General features: G+C 47.6%; 1 protein-coding gene across 1 annotated transcript in view; it reads right to left on the reverse strand.

Annotated features, from left to right (window-relative positions):
- Window positions 1-308: 308 nt before the first annotated feature.
- ANO10 (anoctamin 10) overlaps window positions 309-22,475 on the reverse strand; it is a 230,655-nt gene continuing 208,488 nt past the window's right edge. The window contains exon 13 of the mRNA XM_037848459.1: window positions 309-974. Coding sequence (XP_037704387.1) covers window positions 906-974 — 69 coding nt within the window. The 3' untranslated portion in view covers window positions 309-905. The remainder of the gene's footprint in view (window positions 975-22,475) is intronic.

Genomic DNA, 22,475 nt, shown 5'->3' on the forward strand with positions numbered 1-22,475 from the left:
AGTCACTGAGTCTGCCTAAGGGGCTGGGTCCCGGGGGCCAGGCCCCCCTGGGAGCAAGGTCAGCCCGGGCGTGGTGCAGCCCCATGGGTGGGAGGTGGGCAGCACCGCCGGGCAGATGGGCCCTGCTCCTGGGGGCAGCCTCACCCGGGGCCCAGGAATGGCCATGGAAGAAGCAGCACATGGCCGACCTTAAGCCAAGCCCCCTCCTCCCCACTCCCCCCTCGCTGTGCCCCCTGTAATTAATTACCTGACCCAGGCTCAGCTCAGGACAGCGCAGGCCATTGCAGCCCACATACGGGAAGGAGCAGTCAGAGGTGCAAACTGCCTTTAATAGCTTGGTTACTGTTTTTGCTGATGAAGGATCCGTCAACATATTACAACATCGAACTAGGAAAGAGGTATGTAGAGTTGTCCCGGTGTAGAAACGCAGCCTCACTGTACCCCATCCCCTCTTAAATGAAATGCAGCAGGAAGCCCCCCTCCAGAATGGCTTCTGTGATGGGCACACACCCACTCCGCCAGCCTGCTGGGGTCCCCCGGCCTGGGTGGGGTTGGGCAACATGGAGAGCTGGTGCTTCATTCCTGGAGAGAGGCTCAGGGGGCGACAGCGGCTCTGGAGCAAGTCAGGCAGCTGGAGTGGCGGCTGGGGCCCGGGAAGCAGCCGTGGAGGGGCAGGGCCGGTGGGGCTGGGGTGGAGGGAACTGCCAGGAAGTGGGACCCGCCGCCCTCCTCTACCCGCCCCCAGCAGGGACAATGCAGAGCAGAGGCGCCTGCGGGTAGGAGCCACTTTGTTGGGCCAAGTGTGTGGTCTGGGGTGAAGGCCCCACAACCCTGCCCCGAGCCCGTCTCTGTCCGCACAGAAGCGGCCTCTGTGAACAGGGCAGGCAGGGCGGGGCCCCTGGTGCTCAGGTCGCCTTCTCCTTTCCTTCTTCCCACGAGTCCTCTCTTAGGTTCTCGGCCACGAGCTTCATTTGCTGTAGAGAAAGCACAAGACACGCAGTGAGATCCGCAAGCCTGAGCGAGGCTGCAGGCGGTGGGGGGCCAGGGAAAGGCATCCTTCCAGCTCCTTCACAAGATGGAGAGGCGGGGCCCTCAGGCGCTCACTGTGGTGTCCTGGAAGCCCTGAGACTCTGTTTCTGACTCTGAGGAGAGGGAAAGAGATGTAGGTGGAAATGAAATGTGGTATCCCCTGCCTGGGGGGAGGGAGGATTTGAAAGGTGTCAAAATGAGAAGCAGCTGGAATCCCCCCACCCTCCAGGGCCCGCTGGATGGAGGGCCTGGGAGGGGAGAGGGCAGGGGGCTTGGGGCACTGACTTGGGGACAAATCCCTGCTCTGCCCCCGTGAGCTGTGTGACCTTGGCAGTCTGCCCTCTCTGAGCCTGGGTTTCCGCCTGCACAGAGCTCACAGGCGGCGGCGGAAAGCACCGTTGTGGGGTCCCTGGCCCAGAGGAGCAGCTCCATAAACGCACAGACGGTCTTTAGCAGCCCTTGGTCCCTAGAGCTCCAGGACTCCCCACCCCCACCTCCCATCCTCGTTGGACAGCCCTGAAGTCTCCCTGAGGGCCCCCATCTCCCAGGCCTCTGGGGGCAGGTCTGAGGCCGGGGTGGAGCCTGGACTGCCAGGGTGGGAGGACGCACCAGGGGGACAGAGCTGCGCTCCCGAGGCCGTGGAGGAGGAAGTCCTTCCACTGCCCGTCAGGGGCTCCACACCCCCAAGCCAGGTCGCAGCCACCTCTGTCTATGCTTCTGCCTCCCTATTTGTTGAATAAATGAACAGCTACTTTGGGATTTGGCTTAAAACACACAAATTTTAGATAAAAGCTATTTCTTTATGTGAAAAAAACAGAACTCCTCTGAGCATCAACATGCGGGTGCCCTGCTACCTGGCCGCCCTTATGGGAGCCCAAGGGCCGCGTGGCGCTGGAGGGAATTCCCCCTGGTTTCAGGGAGAGCAGCCCCTTCACAGACCCTAAGTCAAAAGCCTCTGCCTTCCTGCTTCAACCCAAGTTCCCCCTTGAGGTTTCTTTTGATCTGTAATTAACTCCCGATAGCTCCCATCTTTTCTAAGCCTGGTTGGTATTTCACAGGGTGGCTCAGAGAAGGGCTTTCTGGAGGCTGATCCCTCTCCACGTGGGTTCAAGGGGTGGCCGTGCCGAGGGAGGAGCCGGGTGGAGGTCATGGGGAGCAGATCACCTGCGGGATCTCACCTCAGTCACTTTTGCGCCACTGAGCAACACGCAGCCTTTCAGCAGGTGTGGGTCAGGGTGGGACGGGAGCTAGCCCGGCCCCGGGAGACGGCCTGCCCCAGTGACCCACAGCCGCATACGTCCACCAGGCAGGGGGCGGGAGCCAGTGTGATTTAGTTCACCAACCTGAAAAAGCAGAACTGCCTCGCCAGGCCAGTCTCCCCAGAAATTATTTTTGCACCTGCTACCTTTTCCATTACTAACACTTCCTGTCCTCTTCTGAGCTCTCTTTGCCTGTTAACTGCAGATGTAAAACATCTCCATAAAGGAAAACTGTAATATGTTAGCTCAGATTCACTGGTCTCATTTAATAGTTATAAGACCTTTTCAGTGCCCTTTTGAGATAGAATATGAATCTATTTCCAGATTGACAAGTAACCATATGAACATATAGGCTAAATACATTTTACTAAACTAGAACCATAATGAGGTTCCAGAATCTTCTAGTCATATTTCCCCAGCATTCCACATGGGGAGGAAAATCCAAACCAGTGGCAGTTGAGGCTCCTCGAGAGGTGCAAACTGCTCCCCTACCTACCTGTGTGGCTCTGGCTGCCTCCCCCGAGTGAGCCGCTCCGAGGGACTCTGCGCTGCAGCGTGACCTTTGACCCCTGGAGCCACCCCTGCGGGCCCCTCCCACTGTCCTGATGATCAGTGTGCCTGTGGGGCTCCCTCAGTGCCCACTGCCCCTTCTCGCAGGCCCAGGGTCCCGGCACTGCAGCCTGGGGTGTGCATGGGGTCGTGGGGCATGAAGGAGGGCCTAGGACACGATCCTGTCTGCCTCAGGCGGGCTAGAGAGCAGTGTGCCCAGGAACGCTGGGCTCCACTTGAGCCCTTTGCTTCACCTGTCCTAGATCAAGGTTTCTTTTAAAGTCACCAGTTATCAGACTTATCTTCAAAATCAGCGCATCAAGGTGGCCCCCCCCTCCTGCCTGGAAGTGAAACCGGGCCAGGGGGCCTGGTGGGCTGGGCCCCACAGGGCTTGATCTGCCTCCCTGGAGCTTTGTGACCCCGAAAGGAGAGGCCAGACAGTCCAAGGTCACCGGAGTCCAGCTTGGACACCTAAGGGAGGAGGTGGGGATGGGAAGGCTGTGCACCCCGGTCTTCCTCTGTGCCGTGCAGACCAGGCGACTTCCTCCCAGGCGGCACCCTGCCTCCGAGGGGCCATGGTGGGGAGCTGGGACCCAGCCTGACTCAGCATCTCCTTGATCTGGACCCCTCAGCTGGGACACACTGAGCATAGAGCAGAACCTAAAATTCAAACCTACAGCTAAAACCCAACAAAAAAGCCCAAGTAGTTCAGAAGAAACAAGCTACTGCAATAGCACACCCGTCTGAGATGAGGAGCTAAGGTGGCTGTGAGGTCAGTGGCCGACATCCAAACCTTTCCTGTACAAACGGGGCTGGGCCGGGCAGGTGCCTCCATCTTGCCCATCTGAAAAAAGGATCCTGCTCTGGGTAAACCAACCCATCTACTGTTCACAGGCCTGGAGCCACTCGGTTTGGGGCCACACAAGGTGCAACAGAAACAACCCCTTTGTTCACTGTGTACAGACTGGGATGCACACCTGCCCACCTGGGGAAGGAGGCCTGGGGAGCTACAGTCCCCGCCCAGGGCCGAGTGCTGCTCTCACGCAGGGAAATAGTGAGCACTGGCAGAATTAACTTCAGAATCACAGAATTTTTGATTGGGAAGGAACCTTGAAGTTCTCTCAGCCTTGTGGCTGCTTAAGGATTCCCAGACCTTGCTAATTACAGACCCCAGGCCCGTCCTGGGATGTCCACCTGCAGAACTGTACCAGGGCCCAAGGCTCTCTTTCTGAATTTTTAACAAGTCCTTGTAGTTTTTCCTCTGATCACCCCAGGTTTGGAAGTCTTGGATTTGGATTTGTTGTTTGGCACCTTTCACAAGTGACCAAGCTGTAGTCCCACGGGATGGCAGCCAGCTCCCTCCCAGGACACCTGGGGGTCTGTCCTGAGTTGGAGGTCGGGCCTGGTGCCCTTCCCACCTGCCTCTGCAGCACAACTGTTTGGCTTCCTCTCTTTAGCAACCCTGGCTAGGGAGTGGGGAGAGCAAGTATATCCTTAAAAAACATCTGGCTTCTTTGGGAGTCCTTAAATTAAACCCTTATTAAAAATATAAGCTGGATAATAGTGCCGACTTCTTCCCTACAAAAAAAGCATCAGAATAAGGGAGAATGGAATTTTTCCCCAAAGCATGACTCATTAAAACACTCATGCTCCAAATTATTCTCTAAAAAGCAGACTAATTTTTGCATTATTATTAGCAATGATTGTAACAGAAGCCTAATCACTAAGTGTGTTGGCCAAATGTGTGGTGTAACATTCCAAAGGATGTGCAACCTGATCCCCTTTTCCCTGTTGAGATGTACAGAGATGTCTTCTGAGGTGTGCGATGCTCTCTCCAGGCCCCGGACGATCAAGGTGCTTCCCACAGATGGCCCCTTCACTCTCCCTGGCTTGTGGTGGAGATTCCCCCTGGCTGAGCCTAAACAGCTTTAGGATCGTTATAGTCACAGTGTGCAGTGGATCACTACCAAGTGATGGCACCCTGACCCTGACCCTCACCCTGCGCCCCACAATAACATAAACACGTTCACTCACCACCACCTACAGAATCAATCTATCTGCACAGTTCTTGGCTGAATGACTGAAACCCTCATGTATTCATCTCCTCCTGTTCACTCGGGGCTTTCTATCCTAACTGCAGGGCACAGGGGCTGGGGTGGAGTCGGGCTGCTGGCCTCACGGGCCGTCCGGGGGCACCAGCTGAAAACAGGAGCTGGCTTCTCTGGCCAGTTCACAACAGCACCTGGCTCCACAGGGGCCTCCCGGCCTCAAGTCCAGAAAGCACTGCAATCACCCCGGGGGCTTTAAAAATGCAGCTGCCCAGTCCTCACCCCCAGGGACCCTGATTTAATTAGCTTGGGATGTGGTCTGGGCATTGGGATTTTTGAAAGCTCCCCAGATGATTCTCATGTGCAGCAGAGGTTGCAAGTCATTGCCTGCAAGGAAGATACTCCTCAGCTTTACCTGGGGGAGAGGGAGGGAGTGACAGCTGGAGCCTCCACAGGCAGAGCTGGGCACACATTCCTCAGCCACTCCCTGCAACGTCAGATAAGGTTTCTCTAAGGCCTTGTTGATGAGGCCATGGGGACGCAGCCATGCTAATACGCTTGAGGTCATGGAGCAAGAGTCAGGGCAAAATTAAGCCAGCGTCCAGGAAATTAAGGTGAAAAAGGAAAGTAAAGACTGAAGTACCATATTTCCACAAAGAAGATTCTGGCCATCTCTCCCTCTGGAGAGGTGGTTTCGTTTGAATACTTGACAAAATGCAAAATGTTACGACTTGGTGACAACCAAACGTGCCAGGGCTCCTGAACCCCCATCTCCATCCAACTTTTCTTCCAGTTGTCCCAAGGCTCCTCCAACGTTAAAACACATCTCCAAGAAGGCTCCAAGATGCGAGTGTCCACACAGCTCATTCACAGCACAAGAGCTGACTCCAGGGAGATGAATGTCAGTTCAACCAAAAAAACACAACAACTTGCTTTGTTGGATGTCTACGTCTTAATCTTTTGAGCCCTGCCATCTCTGCTTGTTTGGTTTCTGAGCAAAATTTCCCAAAGTAGAAGTTAAAGGCACTTTGAAAGGAAATGTCACAGATACATTTGAGACCGCAAATTACTTCCAATAGGGGATGAGGAGCCCGGGGAGGCCTGTGGCTTTACAGCCATCACCCAGGCACCCAGTGTCCTGATGCTTCTGGAACAGGGAGCCAGTTGGGTCTGAGTAACTACAGCCATCTCTGAAATCTGAGCAGCAAAAGTGACTGTACGTCTGCTGATGTTACAGACCACGAGGCTCCACAGGTGGATGCTAATACAAAATGACAAAGCAAAACCGATGAGCCAGTATCCCAAAGAGAGACCAGCCTTTAGTAAGGGGTGGGCTTTCCTAAAGGGCAGCACTGAAGATGAGATCTCGTGGGGAAGAGAAGGGAAAGAAGGCTAGGAAATCAGGAATGCTCCTAATATGTTTTCCTTTTTCACTGGATTCTGGAAACAGTCATATTTGCTATCTAGGTTTAAGGTTTTTTCTTCTATCTGTAATTCCCTCTAGTTATTCCCACATCTTCAACCTTGTCTTGGGGGTGCTGTGGAGGATGAAGGGGCTGGAGTGGGAGGGGGAGTATGGGCTGCCCCCCAACGCCTGCTGAGGAGGGTCCTGGGGAGCAGCCCTGTCAGCCCTGTATTGGGGAGGGTGGTAGTTGCAATTTCTAGATAGTGTTTGTCAGCAGAGGCCCAATGTGGAGCTGGGAACAGCCAAAGAGCAGCCTGAAGCCTGGACTGTGAGGAGTAGACACGAGATCCCCTCCCACCTTTCCCCAAATATTCTTAAGAAAGATGTGCGAGTCAGGAGGGCAGCCTCTGGGGCCACGTGAGAAATCACACTTTCCACCATAAACACTGTGGAAGCCACTTCAGGACCTTTAACTGAGGCATTCTACACTTGCTAGGTGAACAGTTCTGCCCATTTGCCAAGGCAGTCTGCAGACAGTGGGGCGATCCCTTTTGTCCCCTACCTTTGTGGGCAGCACCAGGGCTCTCCTGAGCACAGCTCAGCCAGAAGCCACACCTGTCCTAGCAGAAATGTCCCATGGTCAACCCCAGGGCTGGGTTCATGCCTGGAGAGAGGCTCCCTGTGGAGCTCTGAGAATGTAGTTTATCCACACTCAGGGGACATCTGTGAGTGTTCCTTTTTACTTTTAATCCTATATTGTATGTCAATCTTTTTTACAGGATTAGGGCATAATTACATACTACTCATACACACACAAATGCCTGCATGAGGGCAGACTGCAGATTTGTCTGGGAGGAGGAAATGATGTTTTCACTAACATGTATACCCTTTATCTTTGAGAGCAAAGAAATCCAAGACACTGGTGTGATCAGAACCCAGAGTCTAGATGGAGATTGGATCATCTGTGACTGAATCTCACTAACAAACAAGCCAAACTGCGGTGGGCCTGCAGGCTATGTGCTGGTGTTAGGTGGGCTGAGATGGAGTTTTCAGTATTCCAATAATTACAGAGTATGGAATTAAGCATGGCACGCACCCCTCCTAGCCTGGGAGAAGAGAATTCCCAGCCTGCCACGATCAGAGGTAAGTGGTGGCCGGCTGAGGCTCTGGGAGATGGCACGTACAAATGCCTGGGCTTATCCCTGTTTCAGACCATATTACAAAGGCCTGAAAAGGTGGTCCTTTGGTTTTTTTTTGTTTTTTGTTTTTTACAAAATAGTGGAAATAGAATAGCAGCTGATTTATTATTCAATAGGTAATATCACAGGGTCATGTTTTGTCCAACTATAGGAAATAGAAAAGTTCTGATTTTTTCTCTCCTAAGTAAAGAATCATCACGGTAAGCCTTTCCTCCTTTCTTTTCCCAGACCCCAAAGGCACAGGTGAACTTAGAAGTTCCTGGTTCCCTAGGTGAGGCCAGTATTGTCAAATTTAGGTGTTACTGAAAAAAAAAAATGACCGTTTGTAATTTCAGAAACAGGATAACAGCTGGGACCAAAATGTTGTGGTGCTACCTACACACCATATTCAGAAGAGGACGCAAAACAGGACATGAAGTGCAGTAATGAAGTGCACTTCCTGAAGCTCCTCAAACCACTGTAGAAAGAAGCTGTTCCCAAATACAGCTCCAACTCCACCTGCTTTATTCACTACTCTGAAGTCTAAAACTGTAGCCGCATTTTACGTTTTGAGAGAAGCAATGGCTTCCTTCTCTGCTCCCATCAAACAAACACTTTAGCAGAGACAGGAGAGTTCTAGAAAGATGGTGTTTAGCCCACACGATCAGTACTCTCTTTAGTCTGACTTTTCAAAAGAAGATCACAGTTACAGGCAGGTAATCCTGCTTTCGCCACGTGACTGCAGAGGTTTCTAAGCAAAAGTCAGTATCTGCCTGGTGTGTCACAGCTCAACCTCCTTGATTTGCTTTTCAGAAACATGAATTGATTCATCTAATAGGTGTTGAATTAAATATGCCTTCAAATATTTAGTTCTTCCTCTGACATTACTGCTGTTTTCTTGCATGAAGCCAAGAACAGAAAAGAAAGGGAGATAAGCTGTTTGCTAACAGAGAATCCCCTGGTAAAAAACATAAAATATAGACGTTCTTTGCCTGTTACCCCAAACAACCTGCAAGTCATTTTGCTAAGAGGACCTGGAATAAATGTTTCAGGAGCATATGGCCATGGTGGAGTGATTCTAGGTCACCTAGCAAAGCCCACAGGTAATTCACTGCAAATTTACATGGCTATAGGAGGGGGAAGCACACCAATGATTTTCTTAAGTCATTTTAGGCAAGTCAAACAAACAAGCTGTGGCAATAAATAATCATGCAATGTTATCAGGCTGTGGGTATCTATTTTTTTGACCTAAGAACCAAGACATTCCAGATAGTATGTGGCAAAGCTCACAGACGGATGCTCTTACTTATGTAGGCTTAATTAAAATCACCTGAAAACTATCAGAAGGGAGGTAATAAACTCGGAGAAAAAACCCCAGCACTCTTATTTTCAAAGAGGAACTGGCATCAGTAGTGAGTCTTCCTCAGTGTCTTCAGAGAGCCAGCCACTCCCCATGCAGGCACAGCCCAGCAGCCAAATGTCCCGGGCTGGGAGGAAGTGACGGCTGGCCATGCGAGGAAACGCATACTAGGCGGAGACAGAGCAAAACAAAATAGTGGAGTGAGTCAGAGCCGAAAGGTCACAAGAAGAAGACAACTATTTCCCAACAAAACCCTCATCAGCTAACAAATGCTCACCACCAAAACAACAGCATGGAGGAAGGAACTCTGCCAACAGTTCTTGAATGTTCTCTGTCCTTAGGCAAGCTGGGTCCCAGTGACCCCAACTCCTGTATTTCCCAAAGGGCTAATCATGCTAAGGGCTGTGAAGAGGCTGCAGCCTCTGGGAGAGTTGGGGAGACCCCTGGGTTTCCTGCCACCAGGATGACACATCTGGACTGGACCTTGACCCCCGTCTCTGGTTTCCTCTCACAGTCCTCTATGCCCCCCTTTGTCTCCTTCTTCCCCACTGCCCTTCTGCCGGGGCCCCGCAGTGCAGGATCCTGTGCGGGCTGAGCAGGGAGGTCTGAGGCAGTCCCAGCAGGCTGCTCTTGGCTGTCACTCTCATCCTTCAGGCCCAGCACACTGAACTAATGGCAGGTCTCTAGTTTCAGGGTCCTCTTGCTTCAGGTTCCCATGGCTTTGCATAAACTCGTGAACTCCTACAACTCTTTGAAGCAGTGCACATGTCACATCTTCCAAGAAGCCTCCTCAGACCACAATAAGCAGGACTGGCATGTTCCACTGTGTGCTCCCACCAGGCTCCCTACCAGATGGCGGGCTCCTGAGGGCAGGGTGTGAGCTCAGCCTCCTCCAATGGGGGTGATCAAGAGCTCTTGGCATCTGGGCAGAGAGTTGGGGGTGAGCCCAAAGAAGCAGGGTGGGGACACTTAGGCACAATTTTGTGCTCAAACCAATGGCCTCTATCCTGTACAGTGACCACAAACACATTCTTTGGGTTCTACTTTCTTTCAATTTTTTTAATTTTCAGAATTATATTCCCTCCTCTGCCATCCAATCCCAGTCCCTCGGAGAGGTTAGTTCTCCAGCTGGAGGGGAGCCAGGGATGGTGGTTAAGAAATGAATGACAGCTCATGTAACTGAGGATCTTCTATAAAATGAGTTCCCTGGGCCCCACCATTTGCAATTCTCATTTAGAAGGTCTGCAGAGAGGTCTGAGAATGTTTGTTTTTTGTTTTTCCAACTTTTACTTTTGATACTATTTCAAACTTAGAGAAAAGTGCAAGCATAGTACAAGGAAGCCCCTTATACTCTTCATCAGATTCACCAATTCCACAATGTAATTCACCAAATGTTTACACTTTGCCTCATTTGCTTCATCATTCTCTCTATATATTACTTTTTCTGAACCATTTGGGAATATGTTATAGACAGCATGCCCCTTTACCCCTATATACATCAGTATGTATTTCCTAAAAACAAGGCCATTCTCTTATTTAATCACAAGAGCACGTTCCCTAAACAACTCTGAAGGATGAAGCGATGATCAGTTTCCTATTTTACCGACATTTCCAAATCTTAATAAAATTGATAGAATTCAGAAGGCATCAAAAACAGATGGGAGCATAATGCAGAACAATAAAACAGCAATGCATTATTCTAAGGAAAAACAAATATTGATCAATGAGGAAATTCCCTTTTGTTCATGACGCAAAACTAATTTCCATGAGTTGGAATAGAACATGACCACATAAAGCAGCAGCAGTATTCAACTTAGATGAATTTTGAGGTGTGTGGTAGGCACCCTCTAGGATGGTCCCCAATGATTCCCGCCTCCAATGATCTGCTCCTTGGCATAATCTTCTTGGGTGTGGGCCGCATCTAGTGGCTGGCTTCTAACCAACAGAATACAGCAAAAGTGATGGGAGATCTCTCCTGAGATTAGGTTCAAAGAGGCTGTGGCTTCCTTCTTGAGAGCGCCCTCTCTCACTTGCTCACTCTGATCGGAGCCAGCTGCCCTGTTGTGAGTCGCCCCATAGTGAGGCCCACGTGGAGTGGAGCCGGTATCTTTGGCCAACAGCCCTGTGAGTGCGCCTGGAAGGGGGTCCTCCCCCAGCTGCGCCTTGAACTGACCGCAGCCCCTGCACCTTGATGAAAGCCTGAGAGAGACCTTGCTGGAGGCACCTGTGTAAGCCATATGCAGATTCAGAAAAACTGTGAGAGAGCAAATGTTTATTGTTTTATACTGCTATGTTGTGGGGTAATTTGTTACGCAGCAATGGATATCTAATACAGGATGGTTAAAAGGGAGCATCACAAAAACTCATTTTAAATTAAAATATGCCTTATTTCATGGAGCTTCTGGTCAGTGGAATAATTAAGTCAAGAGTGTCCTGCCTGGAGAGGTAGGCAGTGGGTCACTCATCTCTCCCTGTCCCGATCATTTAACTTTTCTCTCAACCAAATCCTTCCTACTGACTTTAAAAAAATATTTTTTGTTTTAAAAATACATGCATGTGGTTAAAAAAATCAAACAGTATAAAAATACCGTGAAAAAAGGCACCCCTACTTTTGTCCTCCAGCTCCCCATCTTGGAGGCAATTTCTTATTATATTACCAATTTCATGATCATTCCTTCGGAGGTATTTGTTTTGCAAATATCAGCAAATATCTGCAATATCTACCTCCTTGTTTTTAATACAAAGAGTAGCATAATATTCCCTGTTATGCATCTTGCAAAATCATTTAATGAATCTTGGAGACTGTCCCATGTCAGGAACTGTAGAATATTCTTTTTATTTTGAATGATTGCAAGAATTCCATTGTATCAACAGAATTCATTTAACCAGTCTCTTAAACCAGGATATTGAGGTTGTCTTTAACACCTTCTATTCTTACATTCTTACACACATACATGTATATATGTGTGTGTGTGTGTGTGTATGCATATGTATATCCTTACGCACATGTGAGTTATCTGGGGGATAAATCCCTAGAATTCCCTACTGGCTATTAAACACACCCTAGTTTCTCCCATTAAACAAGCCAACAAAATCCTCCTCTGCCCCATCCTTCTCTTCAACTGGATCCTATTTCTCTCCTTCCTTTCCAACCAAATTTGTTGATTGAGCTGTCTATCCTGGTTGTTATGTCACCTCTTGCTTCACAAACCACTTCAAATTCGCTCCTGGCCCTATTAATCCACTGAAGTAGTCCCTCTCAGGTCAGTCGTGACTGCCATGCTGTTAAACCCAAGGGACATTTCCTGGTCCTCATCTTACATGACTTCATAGCAGCAACTGACAGTCTGCCACTCCCTACTTCCTAAAGTACCCTGTCCCCTCGGCTATGTGACATGACACCTTCCCACCTCACCGCCTCTCCACTTTGCAGGCTCATCTGCCTCCAGCAGGTTAGAATCCCTCAAGGATCAAACCCAGGCCCTCTCTTCTTTTCATTCCAGATCAGCACTGTCCAATAAAGCTCTCTGAGATCATGGGAATATTCTTCTAAGCAGTTAAAATGTGGCAAGTGCAACTGAGGAACTGAATTTTTAATTTGATTTAATTTGAACTAATTTAAATTCAAATAGCCACAGGAAGCTAGTGGCTACTGGGGACAGTGTGGCTTTCTCCGCTTCCCTGAGAGAGATCACGCACAACCTTGGCCTCAGCTGCCATCTACTTGCAGGGCACCCACACATCTGTATTCCAGCCCAGGTTTTCCTCTGAACCCTACTCACATATTACAGATGCCCATTTGACATTTTCCCTGGATGTTACTAAATTCAAGGTCCTCTTCTCCTTGAACTACCCAGCCACCCAAATTCACAGCTTAGGAGCCTTGGAAAACTAAGCTTTATGACTTCATCTCCTCAACATTTCTCAGATTTGTCCATTTTTCTACATCTTGACTACTTTCACATGAATCCATCACAGACACTGCTGGAACAACCTCCTTACTGATCTACTTGTATCTTCTCTGGCCACACTCCATGATGCAGCCTAAATGTAAATCTAAAGATGCTCCACCCCATTCTTAATCTTCTGCAGCGGCTTCCTATGCTTTTGGGTAAAGGCAGTAGCACGCTGTGTAAGGCTCAGTCCTGCCAACCCCTGGTTACGCTCCTTTCCTCCTCCCCTCCAGCCTCACTGCTCTTCTTCCTGCCTCGGGCAGTCACCATTCACCCTCTCACCTCAAGCCCTTGCACAGGCTGTTTGCTTTGCCTGGAACGTGCCCTCTCCCTTCTTCTCCTAGTTAATTCTTACCCATCATCTGATTCTATGACCCCCCTCTCACTCTTTTGCTTTACCTCCCAACTCATCCTCTCACTTTGCATGAAGCTTGGCCTGATGAGTATTTGCTAAATGCTTTCTCTGTGAAGGTCGTGACTTGAGGGCTGTGTCGGCTGGGATGCTAGGGGAAACCTGTTCCCGGAGGTCTGCAGGCACGCAGTCTCTTACTCCCACTGGGACGAGCAGTGCCACGAAGCCTCCTGCTTCTGTAGCATGACTGGGGGCTCCTCCAGTCGTGCTGTCCCTGAAGGATGTGATGGGCCTGGGGATGGACCACTTTCCCCTGCTGCCCTTGTGCCTGGGAGCTGGTCCTGAGCTCTGGTCTCCTCTCAGCACAGGGTAGAAGATAAGAGAGTTGGAACAAGGAGGTTGTTTTTATTTCACATTCAAGGTTTATTCTGATCTACAAGTGCTTCCCTGGAGGGATATTATCATTTCTTTCTTTCTTTTTTTTTTTAAGAAAACAAAAAATACTTTTTTTTAAATTAAAAAAGTTGTGCATTTACAGAAAAATCATGCATAAAATACAGGGTTCCCGTATACCACCCTATTATTAACAACAGGCATTGGTGTGGAGCATTTGTTACAATTCATGAAAGCACATTTTTATAATTGCACTATTAACTATAGTTCATGGTTTTACTTAGGGTTCACTGTGTTGTGCAGTTCTATGGATTTTATAAAAAAATTTTATTCTAGTTACATACAACCTAAAACTTCCCCTTTTACCGACATTCAAATATGTAAGTCAGTGCTGTTAAGTAGGTTCACAATTATCATTTCTATGTGATCCTCTTCCTAGTTTTCAACATTGCTTTCTGGAACTCTGGGAAGCAAACAAACAAAAGAACTGGCTACTGAGGGATGGGCGACATGCACGAGAAGCCCAGTTCATTTGCTTCTTTCTTTATGCGTCTCTGTAAGCTCATGTCCCTTCCACTAAAAAGCAGAACTGGAAGGGAGGGTGGGACTCCGTCCCTCATCACCCTCCTGCCAGCCGGGCAGCAAAGGTCAGTGGGAGGACGTTCCTCTCCTCTCCCCACTGCTGCCCCCAGCCCTGGTGGGCTTTGGCCATCACACAGGTTTTCTTTATATTTTTGCCAAATCTACCCCATTGTTCCATTGGGCAGTGGTCCTAGATCCACCCATTGGAGTCAACAAAAATGAAGACAGTGAAAGCAGCTAGCATTTGCTTTGTGTTATGACTCCACAGGTACCGTGCAAACAACTCATAACCTCCCCACAAGGTGGATACTATTATGCTGTCCTTTTTGTAAAGCAAAAATTTGAAACACAGAAAGGGAAAACAATTTGCCCACAGACACGCAGAGCTGGCTGGGAGAGCAGAACCAGAGTGCCCAGGGCCTCAGCATTTGAAGGAAGTTACAACCCCTGCCCCACCTCGTTTTGCTATTTCCGGGTAAAAAACTGCCACTTCCTTCAACCTTTCTTTACATAATATAATTTTCAGAGCATTCTGCTATCTCCTCAATTCTTCAATGTCTTTACTGAAATGCAGTGTCCAGGATTTAACACGACTCTCTGGTCTGTGTCCCACCAGCAGCATCGGCATCGTGTGGAGCCCACTGTAACGGCAAAATACACCCCAGATGTGCTGGATTGGAATCTGCACTTTAACGAGTTCCCCAGGGGATTCATGGGCACATTGGGTTTGAGAAATATTATCCTTGGTGTGCCCAGTCTAACAAGAACACAGCTGGGTCACTCATGTGTTCATTCACGACACTAACGTGCCAGGCGCTGTGTGCACACCCTCCGAGTGCAGCCTGGAGTCCAGCCGTGAGGGGTGGAGGAGAGAGGAGGGCTAGGCTGGAGCTCAGTGGGAGACAAGGAGGCAGCGCTGGAGGCCGGGCAGCGGAGGCTGGAGAAGACAGCTCTGGTGTCCACTGCGCAGTCACTGACAGGGAGCTTCTGAGCAGTGAGTGCGATGCCAAAGGAATGACGAGGCAGAGAAAGGCGTTGGGCAGGAGAGGTGGCCAGAGCTGGGCCCAGGAGGCCTCGGGTCACACCCTTTGTCCTGGACACTCTATTACTGCAGCCTCCGGTTACAGAAAGCTTCTTTGGCAGCACTTCTAGCTCATTTGAACTTGCAGTCAGGGAAACAGGCCTCCTTTTTTTTTCCCCCACATGAACATGGTTTGGTCAGATTTTTTCATGATTGATTTTTCTTTTTTCTTTTTTTTGAAATAAAATGCAAGACCTTCGTTTTAACCTGATTAAATTTTAACTTGTCTTTTTTAACCTTCATCATTAAGACCTGTCAAGGTCTTCCTGAATTCCTTCATGCAGTGCATTAATTACCCTTCCCAAGTGGGGCAGAGCCCAGAAGTGGGTCTAGCCTTTATCACTCAGAGCTTGACACTAGCCCCCCAAAGCTTTGAGTCTCAGCTCCCTCAGGCCCACCTTCCACATTTCCTGCACATCCTTAAAGTCTTAAATCACTGGGAAATACCCCTGTAACTCTCCTGGTTCACTGACTCACTTCTCACTGCTGGGCTTGCCCATCTTCCTGCGCCCTTCTTCTGTTCGTCCATTCACCCTGGCTCCTGTGCGGAGGATGGAATTTGGGATGAGAGGTGGCAGCAAGGTGGGAGGCAAGGACATTGGGTGGGAAGCCGCCATGGCCAGGCTGGCAGGAGTGCATGTGTATAGGGCGGGAGTACTGGCAATGGAGAAAGTGGACCAATGGGGGTAAGTTCTGGAGACAGACATTGTACTTGTTAATGGACTACACATGAGGGCAGTAACAGGTGGGTGACAGAGCCATTTACAGAGGGGATGATGGATGTTTCAAGAAGTCTCAAGGTGTGGGGGGTGAAGAATCGGGACTTCTGTTCTGTTCTTGGTTTTGAGAGCCCTCCCCACCCCAGCCTCTTGAACTCTCCTCCCCAAAGTCTCAGATCTTGGGCTGGTTCTGCATGTGGCTCGCTTTGCTCCTGCTCCTGGGACGGGTGCGGGGTCTGAAGCTTTGGTGAGGGACCAGCAGGCAACAGTCAATCCAGTCTTTCTACAGCAGGTGAACAGGCATTTGGTGTTCCAGAACCAACCAGGAGGTAGGAGCAAGTGTTCACAGTAGAATACTCTGCCAAGCGGACATCCCCGAGTCTCTGTTGGGTCTCTTATGCTATCTCCCAAACACATCACTTGAATTTTTCTCTCTTTTTAGGGTCACACAAATGCTTTCTGCCATCTTTCCACCCTCAGGTTCAGGAATCTTCCATTGATTATGCATTTTCCTGACACGCAAAGATTCTTGCAAAGTCTAATCTATCAGAACAAGATGAGTTCCCTCCCATTGCTGACCCAATGCATTTCCTCTACACATGGTTTTTACTTTTTCCTTGCTATAGGAGCCCAGCTTTCACTATAGAAGCCGGAAATGTCAGGTGATTTCTTAAACTTCCCAGCAATCAGGGCATGAGCTATTCATCAAATCCTAGTCAGTGGGGCTTGAGGGAAAGTCTCTGGCCAAGGTTTTCCTCCCTAATAGAAAGAGATTCTAAAAAGAAGCTGCCCCTCCCCACCTTGCCTTTGGAAGCATGGATGAAGATACAATGCCTGGAGTAGCAGCAGCCACCTTGCGACCACAATGAAAGCCAACGTGCTGAGGATGGCTGGATGGGAAAAGAGAAAAAGCCCAGGCCCTTTATGGTGTCACTGGGTTGTTCCCTCAACCCTGGGCCCACCTCTGACCTTCTTACTATGTTACATTTCAAGTTCATTTAACAACCTTTACTCTTTATATGGTAAGAACCCAGACTATGAAAGTTCCTAAATCTCATCATTCTTACGTTCTGTAAATCACTGGGCAGCTCCTCAACTAAGTGTGTCATATCTGCTGGTTAAAATTCTACCTAGTCTGAAGGTTTTGCCTGGGCATATTTTCTCTCCCTGGCATATTCTTTCACCCTTAAATTATACTTTAACATTCTCTTGATTACACTGGCCAATTTTCTGACAAGTCCATTCTTCTCGTGTATTTTGAGATACTTTCTTTTACTCTGATATTTTAAGCCTCAATGTAAAAACCCAAATTGTGTTTTTGACTATCTGTGCAGACATTTATTTCTCTTCCCTTTTTGTTACCCAGTCTTGACCTAAACACCACCAGGCCTGCCCTCTCTCACACAGGGCCCAGCATCAGTGGAGACGCAGCCTGAGGCAGCTCCTGTAAGCCCGCTTCACCCTGTCCCTAAGATGCTTGGTGGCAGCCGTCCTGTCCAGCTCCCCAAGCTCCTTCTCAGGCTGGCCCTCACAGGCTCTGGTCTTTCCTACACCTCCCCTCCTCCATTTCCAGATCTTTCCCTTTCTCGTCTACTTTTTTCAGTGTAAGGAATCAAGCCTGTCACAGTCTGACCCCACCCAATCCCTAGTCATTCTGCTCCATACACGAGCCTAGGAACTGGGTGGGTAGAAAAGAAACATTCCTGGGAGAAGGGAAAGGCTGTGAATACTCACAGGGCATTATAACTATTGTTTTTTTTTTTTTTTCAGTCATACTTCATTTTCACAAAAATCAGGGGAAATCCAGGGTAACTGGTAAGCCTGAGAAGTGGTGGCAGATATGCTTGCAAATCTTGGAAATATGTGCCCAAAAGACAACATCCTTTCCGCGTGGCGGTGCTGGCCCTGTGCGCTGTGTCCTTTGGCTCCCACCCCCACATGGTCAGTAGAAGGAAGTTTGCTCCAACCCGGCTATGTTTTCTTCTTCTTGTTCTAGAGCCTGGCATGAAGCAACTCTCTTGAAAAGTCCAGATTTACCCTCTATGGGAAAACCTTTCTGTCATAAATATACCACCAGTAGCTCTGCAGTTTTCTTTTTCCCTTGTGTGAAATTCTTCCATCCTCACCTCTTGACTCTAAGTCTCTTCAGGATATTTGTTTTCCTGGCTTCCTTCCTGAATTTTTTCCATCCTGCACAGGAATGCTTAATCTCCTCTAAAAAGTAAGTGCCTAGACCTTCTCTTCTAGCAAGAAGAGCAGCTAGGATTTATAGGAAACAATCAAACAGCAAACAACCAACCTTACACTTGCACTTGGTTTTCACGTTTTACAGAATCCTTTCCCCTGCTGGCAAGGGTCTTGGGAAGAAATCCAAACATAACAAAAGCTCAGCACGATTGAATAAACACCACAGCGGGTAACTGAAGGCCACTTTGTGCTGGTGCATGCTGGGCACTTTACATTCACTGTCTCTAGTCCTCGTGAGGTCTCCCATTTTACAGATGCAGTAAGTGGTGTGCACAAAGTTTAGGCCACACCCCCGAGGCCCAACAGCTAATGTTTAGGTATCAGGATGTAAACCCAGGGCTGCTTGGCTCCAAGGCCACCGTTCCTTCCAATTCCCTCAATTTCCATATTTCCTGGCATTCAAGGGAAGTATACTACTTTGTGGCTTTTCCTGAAAACAGTTCTTTGATTTCAGGAAATTATGATTTTGCTGCACTTGTTTGCTGCTTGGCTTCTGCTCCTGCCGAGGGCTGCTCAACTCTCCGAGGCAGAACCTCTCCAACCCAGGGCTTCAGGGCCCCCACCTGCTACCCCCACTGCGTCCCAGGCAATGTTCTAACAGAGCCTCCTGCTTTTTGTTTAGCTTTCTTATTATACAGATGACAGGACTTTGAAGAGCATTAGATTTCTATTTTGATGAAGTCTCATTTATCAATTTACGCTCTCAAGGGGCATGCTTTAGTTGTAGCTAAAAAATCTGCTTAAAGCAAGGTCACAAAGATTGTATCCTGTGTTTTTTTTTCCCCCTAGAATTAAGTTTTACATTTAAGTTGATGATCCATTTTGAGTCAATTTTGTATACGATGGGAGGTGTGGGTCCATGTTCATTTTTTTTTTTCTCTACTGAATTCTTCACATCAGTAGTACATGTATACATGGGTTTATTTCTGGGCTCATTCTGTTCCATTAATCTATATGTCCATCCTTATACCACTACCACAATGTTTTGATTACTGTAGTTTTGAAATCAAGTAGTGTTAGTCCTCCAACTTTGTTCTCCTTTTTTCAAAGTTTTGATTATTCTAGGTCCTTTACACATCTGTATGAATTTTAAGAACCAGCTCATCAATTTCTACAAAAAAGCCTGCTGGGATTTTGCTGGGATTTCACTGAATCTATAGAACTGGGTTTGGAAAAATTTTTATTAAAAGGGTAGACAGTAAATATTTTAGGCTTATGGGCCATATGGTCTCCGTCACAACTAACTACTCAACTCTGCCAGTGTGAAAGCAGCCACAGGAAACATGTAAATAGATGGGCGTGACTGGATTCTAGGAAGACTTTACTTACCAAGCCAGGCGGCTAGCCAGTGAGCCTTTGCCAAGCCCTGCTACAAATCAACTTGCAGAGAATTGACAACTCCACAACATGAGTCTTGAAACCCATGAACAAGGTGTCTCTCTCCATTCCGTAGGTCTTATTTAATTTCGCTCAGCAATGCTGGCAGTTTTCAGTGTATGGGCCTTTCACATCATTTGTCTTAGGTGCTCCAAACATTTTATATTTTTGATGCCACTGTAAATGGCATTTTAAAAAATTTTTAATTCCCAGTTGTTCATTGGTAATATATAGCAATGATATATATATATATATATATATATATAATATATCTTTTATCCTACAATCTTGTTAAACTCACTAATTCTGGTGCTAATTTTAACACATAGTTCAGTTTTGGTGGATGCTTTTCCTCATTATGAGTAGTGTGGGTGTGTATGTGTGTGTGTGTGTGATACTCTTGGGCTTTGTCCTGGGATGCAGTTATTTGGAAGCAAGTTGATCCTTTTCGGTCTAGCTTTTATGATTTGTTAGGTGGGTCCAAAGCAGAGCTCGGCCAGGACTTAATATTCCCTTCTGCTGGGGCAAGACGTCCCTGAGTATTCTACCCAACGCCCTGTGAATTGTGGGTGTTTCTAGTCTGGCTGGTGGGAACAGCACCATTCTCTGCCCGTGTGAGCACCAGGCATTGTTCCCTCTACTCCTGTCAGATGACAGAGAAACATTAAATTAAACACAACAACAATGAAATGTGCCTCAAATACAGTTCGAGCATCACTTCTTTTGTTAAATTCTTTTGCTATTTTTAATCTGGTTATTTACACACATTTTTAATGTGTTTAAACATTTCACAGACCAGAAGTTTCATGGTTCAATTTGTTTCAGGCAAAACGGAGTGTTACAAAATATCCTAGATTATTTTCAGGTTGGACAAATTAATGAATTGAAATTGAGACAGTTCTATATTATTGCTTTTTTTCCTTCTAATTACAGAATGGAGAATGCAAATATGTTCTGTAATAGGATAATAGATCCAATATATAAGATAAATATAAATATCTTCCTAAATTTCCCAATCTTCGCTTTGTACTCTTTGTATCATCCAGAAGCCATCATGCTTTTACAACCAGACCTGCCCTTTACTCTGCAGTAAATAAGGGCCAGGCTTGGGCACCGGCTCTCCTCCTTAATCTGAACAATCGCTCAGGGAAGCTGGCACCACCATCACCATTTTGCTGGGCGAGGAAGTATGGCTCTGATCAGTCACCGGGCCCAGGGTAAAGGCAGACACTTTGGGCCCCACCTGGTTTTGGGCACACAGAGTCTCCAGCACCTGACCGTGGGCTTTTCCCTCAACCGAGCTGCCACCCAGGCAATAGATGGCCCCACAGCACACACCTGCTCACTTGCTAGTTTTCCTTTCAACAAATGAACAAATACAAACAAAAAATGTAATTCTCATAAATCCAGGAAGATTACTCATTCCATTAAAAATTATAAAACATTTCACAAAGACACAAACTTGAACATTATCCATCCTACAAACCCACCACTCAGCTTCTTTAAGAAATAGACATTGCTAATACAAGGGACTTGACTTCAGCAAACCCTCTGCATCTCCAACCCCCAGATTTAGTATTTATCATTCCCAGTCAACAGCCAGCAAGAAAATGGGGACCTCGCAGATTCACAGATACAAAGAAATGTATTCTGCCAACAACCAAAGGAACTTGGAAGCACATCTTACCCTGGTTGACCTTCTGATAAGACCATAGCTCTTGATTACAACCTGTGAGATGCTAAGCAGAAGACCCCACCAAGCTGTGCCTGACCCCATGGAAACCATGAGATAATACCTGTGTGTTTTAAGCCACTAAGTTTGTGGTAAGTTATTATGCAGCAACAGAAAACTAATACAGTGCCCAAGGTAGAAACCATTTATGCTATATTCTTGAAGCAATGCATACGTGAAAGAGTGTAGCAGAAACTGTCTCCAAAACTTTTTATAGTTTTAAGTAAGTAGATTTGGAGAATGTTTCAGGTCTGAGCCATAATTTTAACTGCAAATTGATTTAACACAGAATTTAGGTCTTAAATTCAAATTCCTGTATGTTGTTTTGCTGTTCTGATCTTGAGGATGATGATGGCTCTGACTTTTAAGAAACTGCCATTTGACCAACTCTAAATGGTGTTTCAGCAACACCAGAGCCTGGAGAAATCCCACCTGGAGGAATACTAGGATGCACAGGGTGCTATATCTTAATGAGTCGAAGGATCTGTGGGTTTCTGAAGCAGTCCACACAAGGAGGGGGCCCTAAGTGATGTGAGAATGGCCACCTCAACCCACAAAGTCCCACTGACCTTCTGTGAACCCTCTGTGTTGGGACTTTATGGAGATTCAAAAGCTTTAAGAGAAACCAAAAAATTATTTCTTAACACTTTTTATCCTGTAGAGTTTTGACAAAGAGCTAGAATCTCAAACTAAAATATATACTTATCATTGCCTAATTATTTTTTTCATTGTCTTATTACTGAACAAATTATCTGATATTGGTAGATTTTCATCAGCTACTTGGCCAAAGGCAATTCACCATTTCTTTGGGCATGAGGAGAAAAACAATTTCCCTCTAATTTACTTCAAGTGGCACATTAATTAAGTTGAAATAACTCCTTCAACCATTCTTGAAAGTATATTGTGGAAAAGGAAGCATAAAGAAAAGAAATCATTGCACCGGAGCAGGGTCCCATCAAGCACAAAAGCAGGCTAACCACAGGCTGCTACTATGATAAACACGCACGTGCTCACGGTTTACAGAAATGCAGCTCTCAGGGGAGCAGGAAGAACCCCATCTGCCATGGCAACCACTTAGTGCCATCCTCTGGCACCTTCTGAACGGCCTCTAGAACGAGATGAGGTAAGGGCCCCTGAGATCCTGCAATGCCCCCGTGGGGCTGGCTGCACGTTACCCACATGGAATCAAAGCCTTCGGAGCACAGTCACGG

This window comes from Choloepus didactylus, chromosome 1 (assembly GCF_015220235.1).
Source record: "Choloepus didactylus isolate mChoDid1 chromosome 1, mChoDid1.pri, whole genome shotgun sequence".
Lineage (NCBI taxonomy): Eukaryota > Metazoa > Chordata > Mammalia > Pilosa > Megalonychidae > Choloepus > Choloepus didactylus.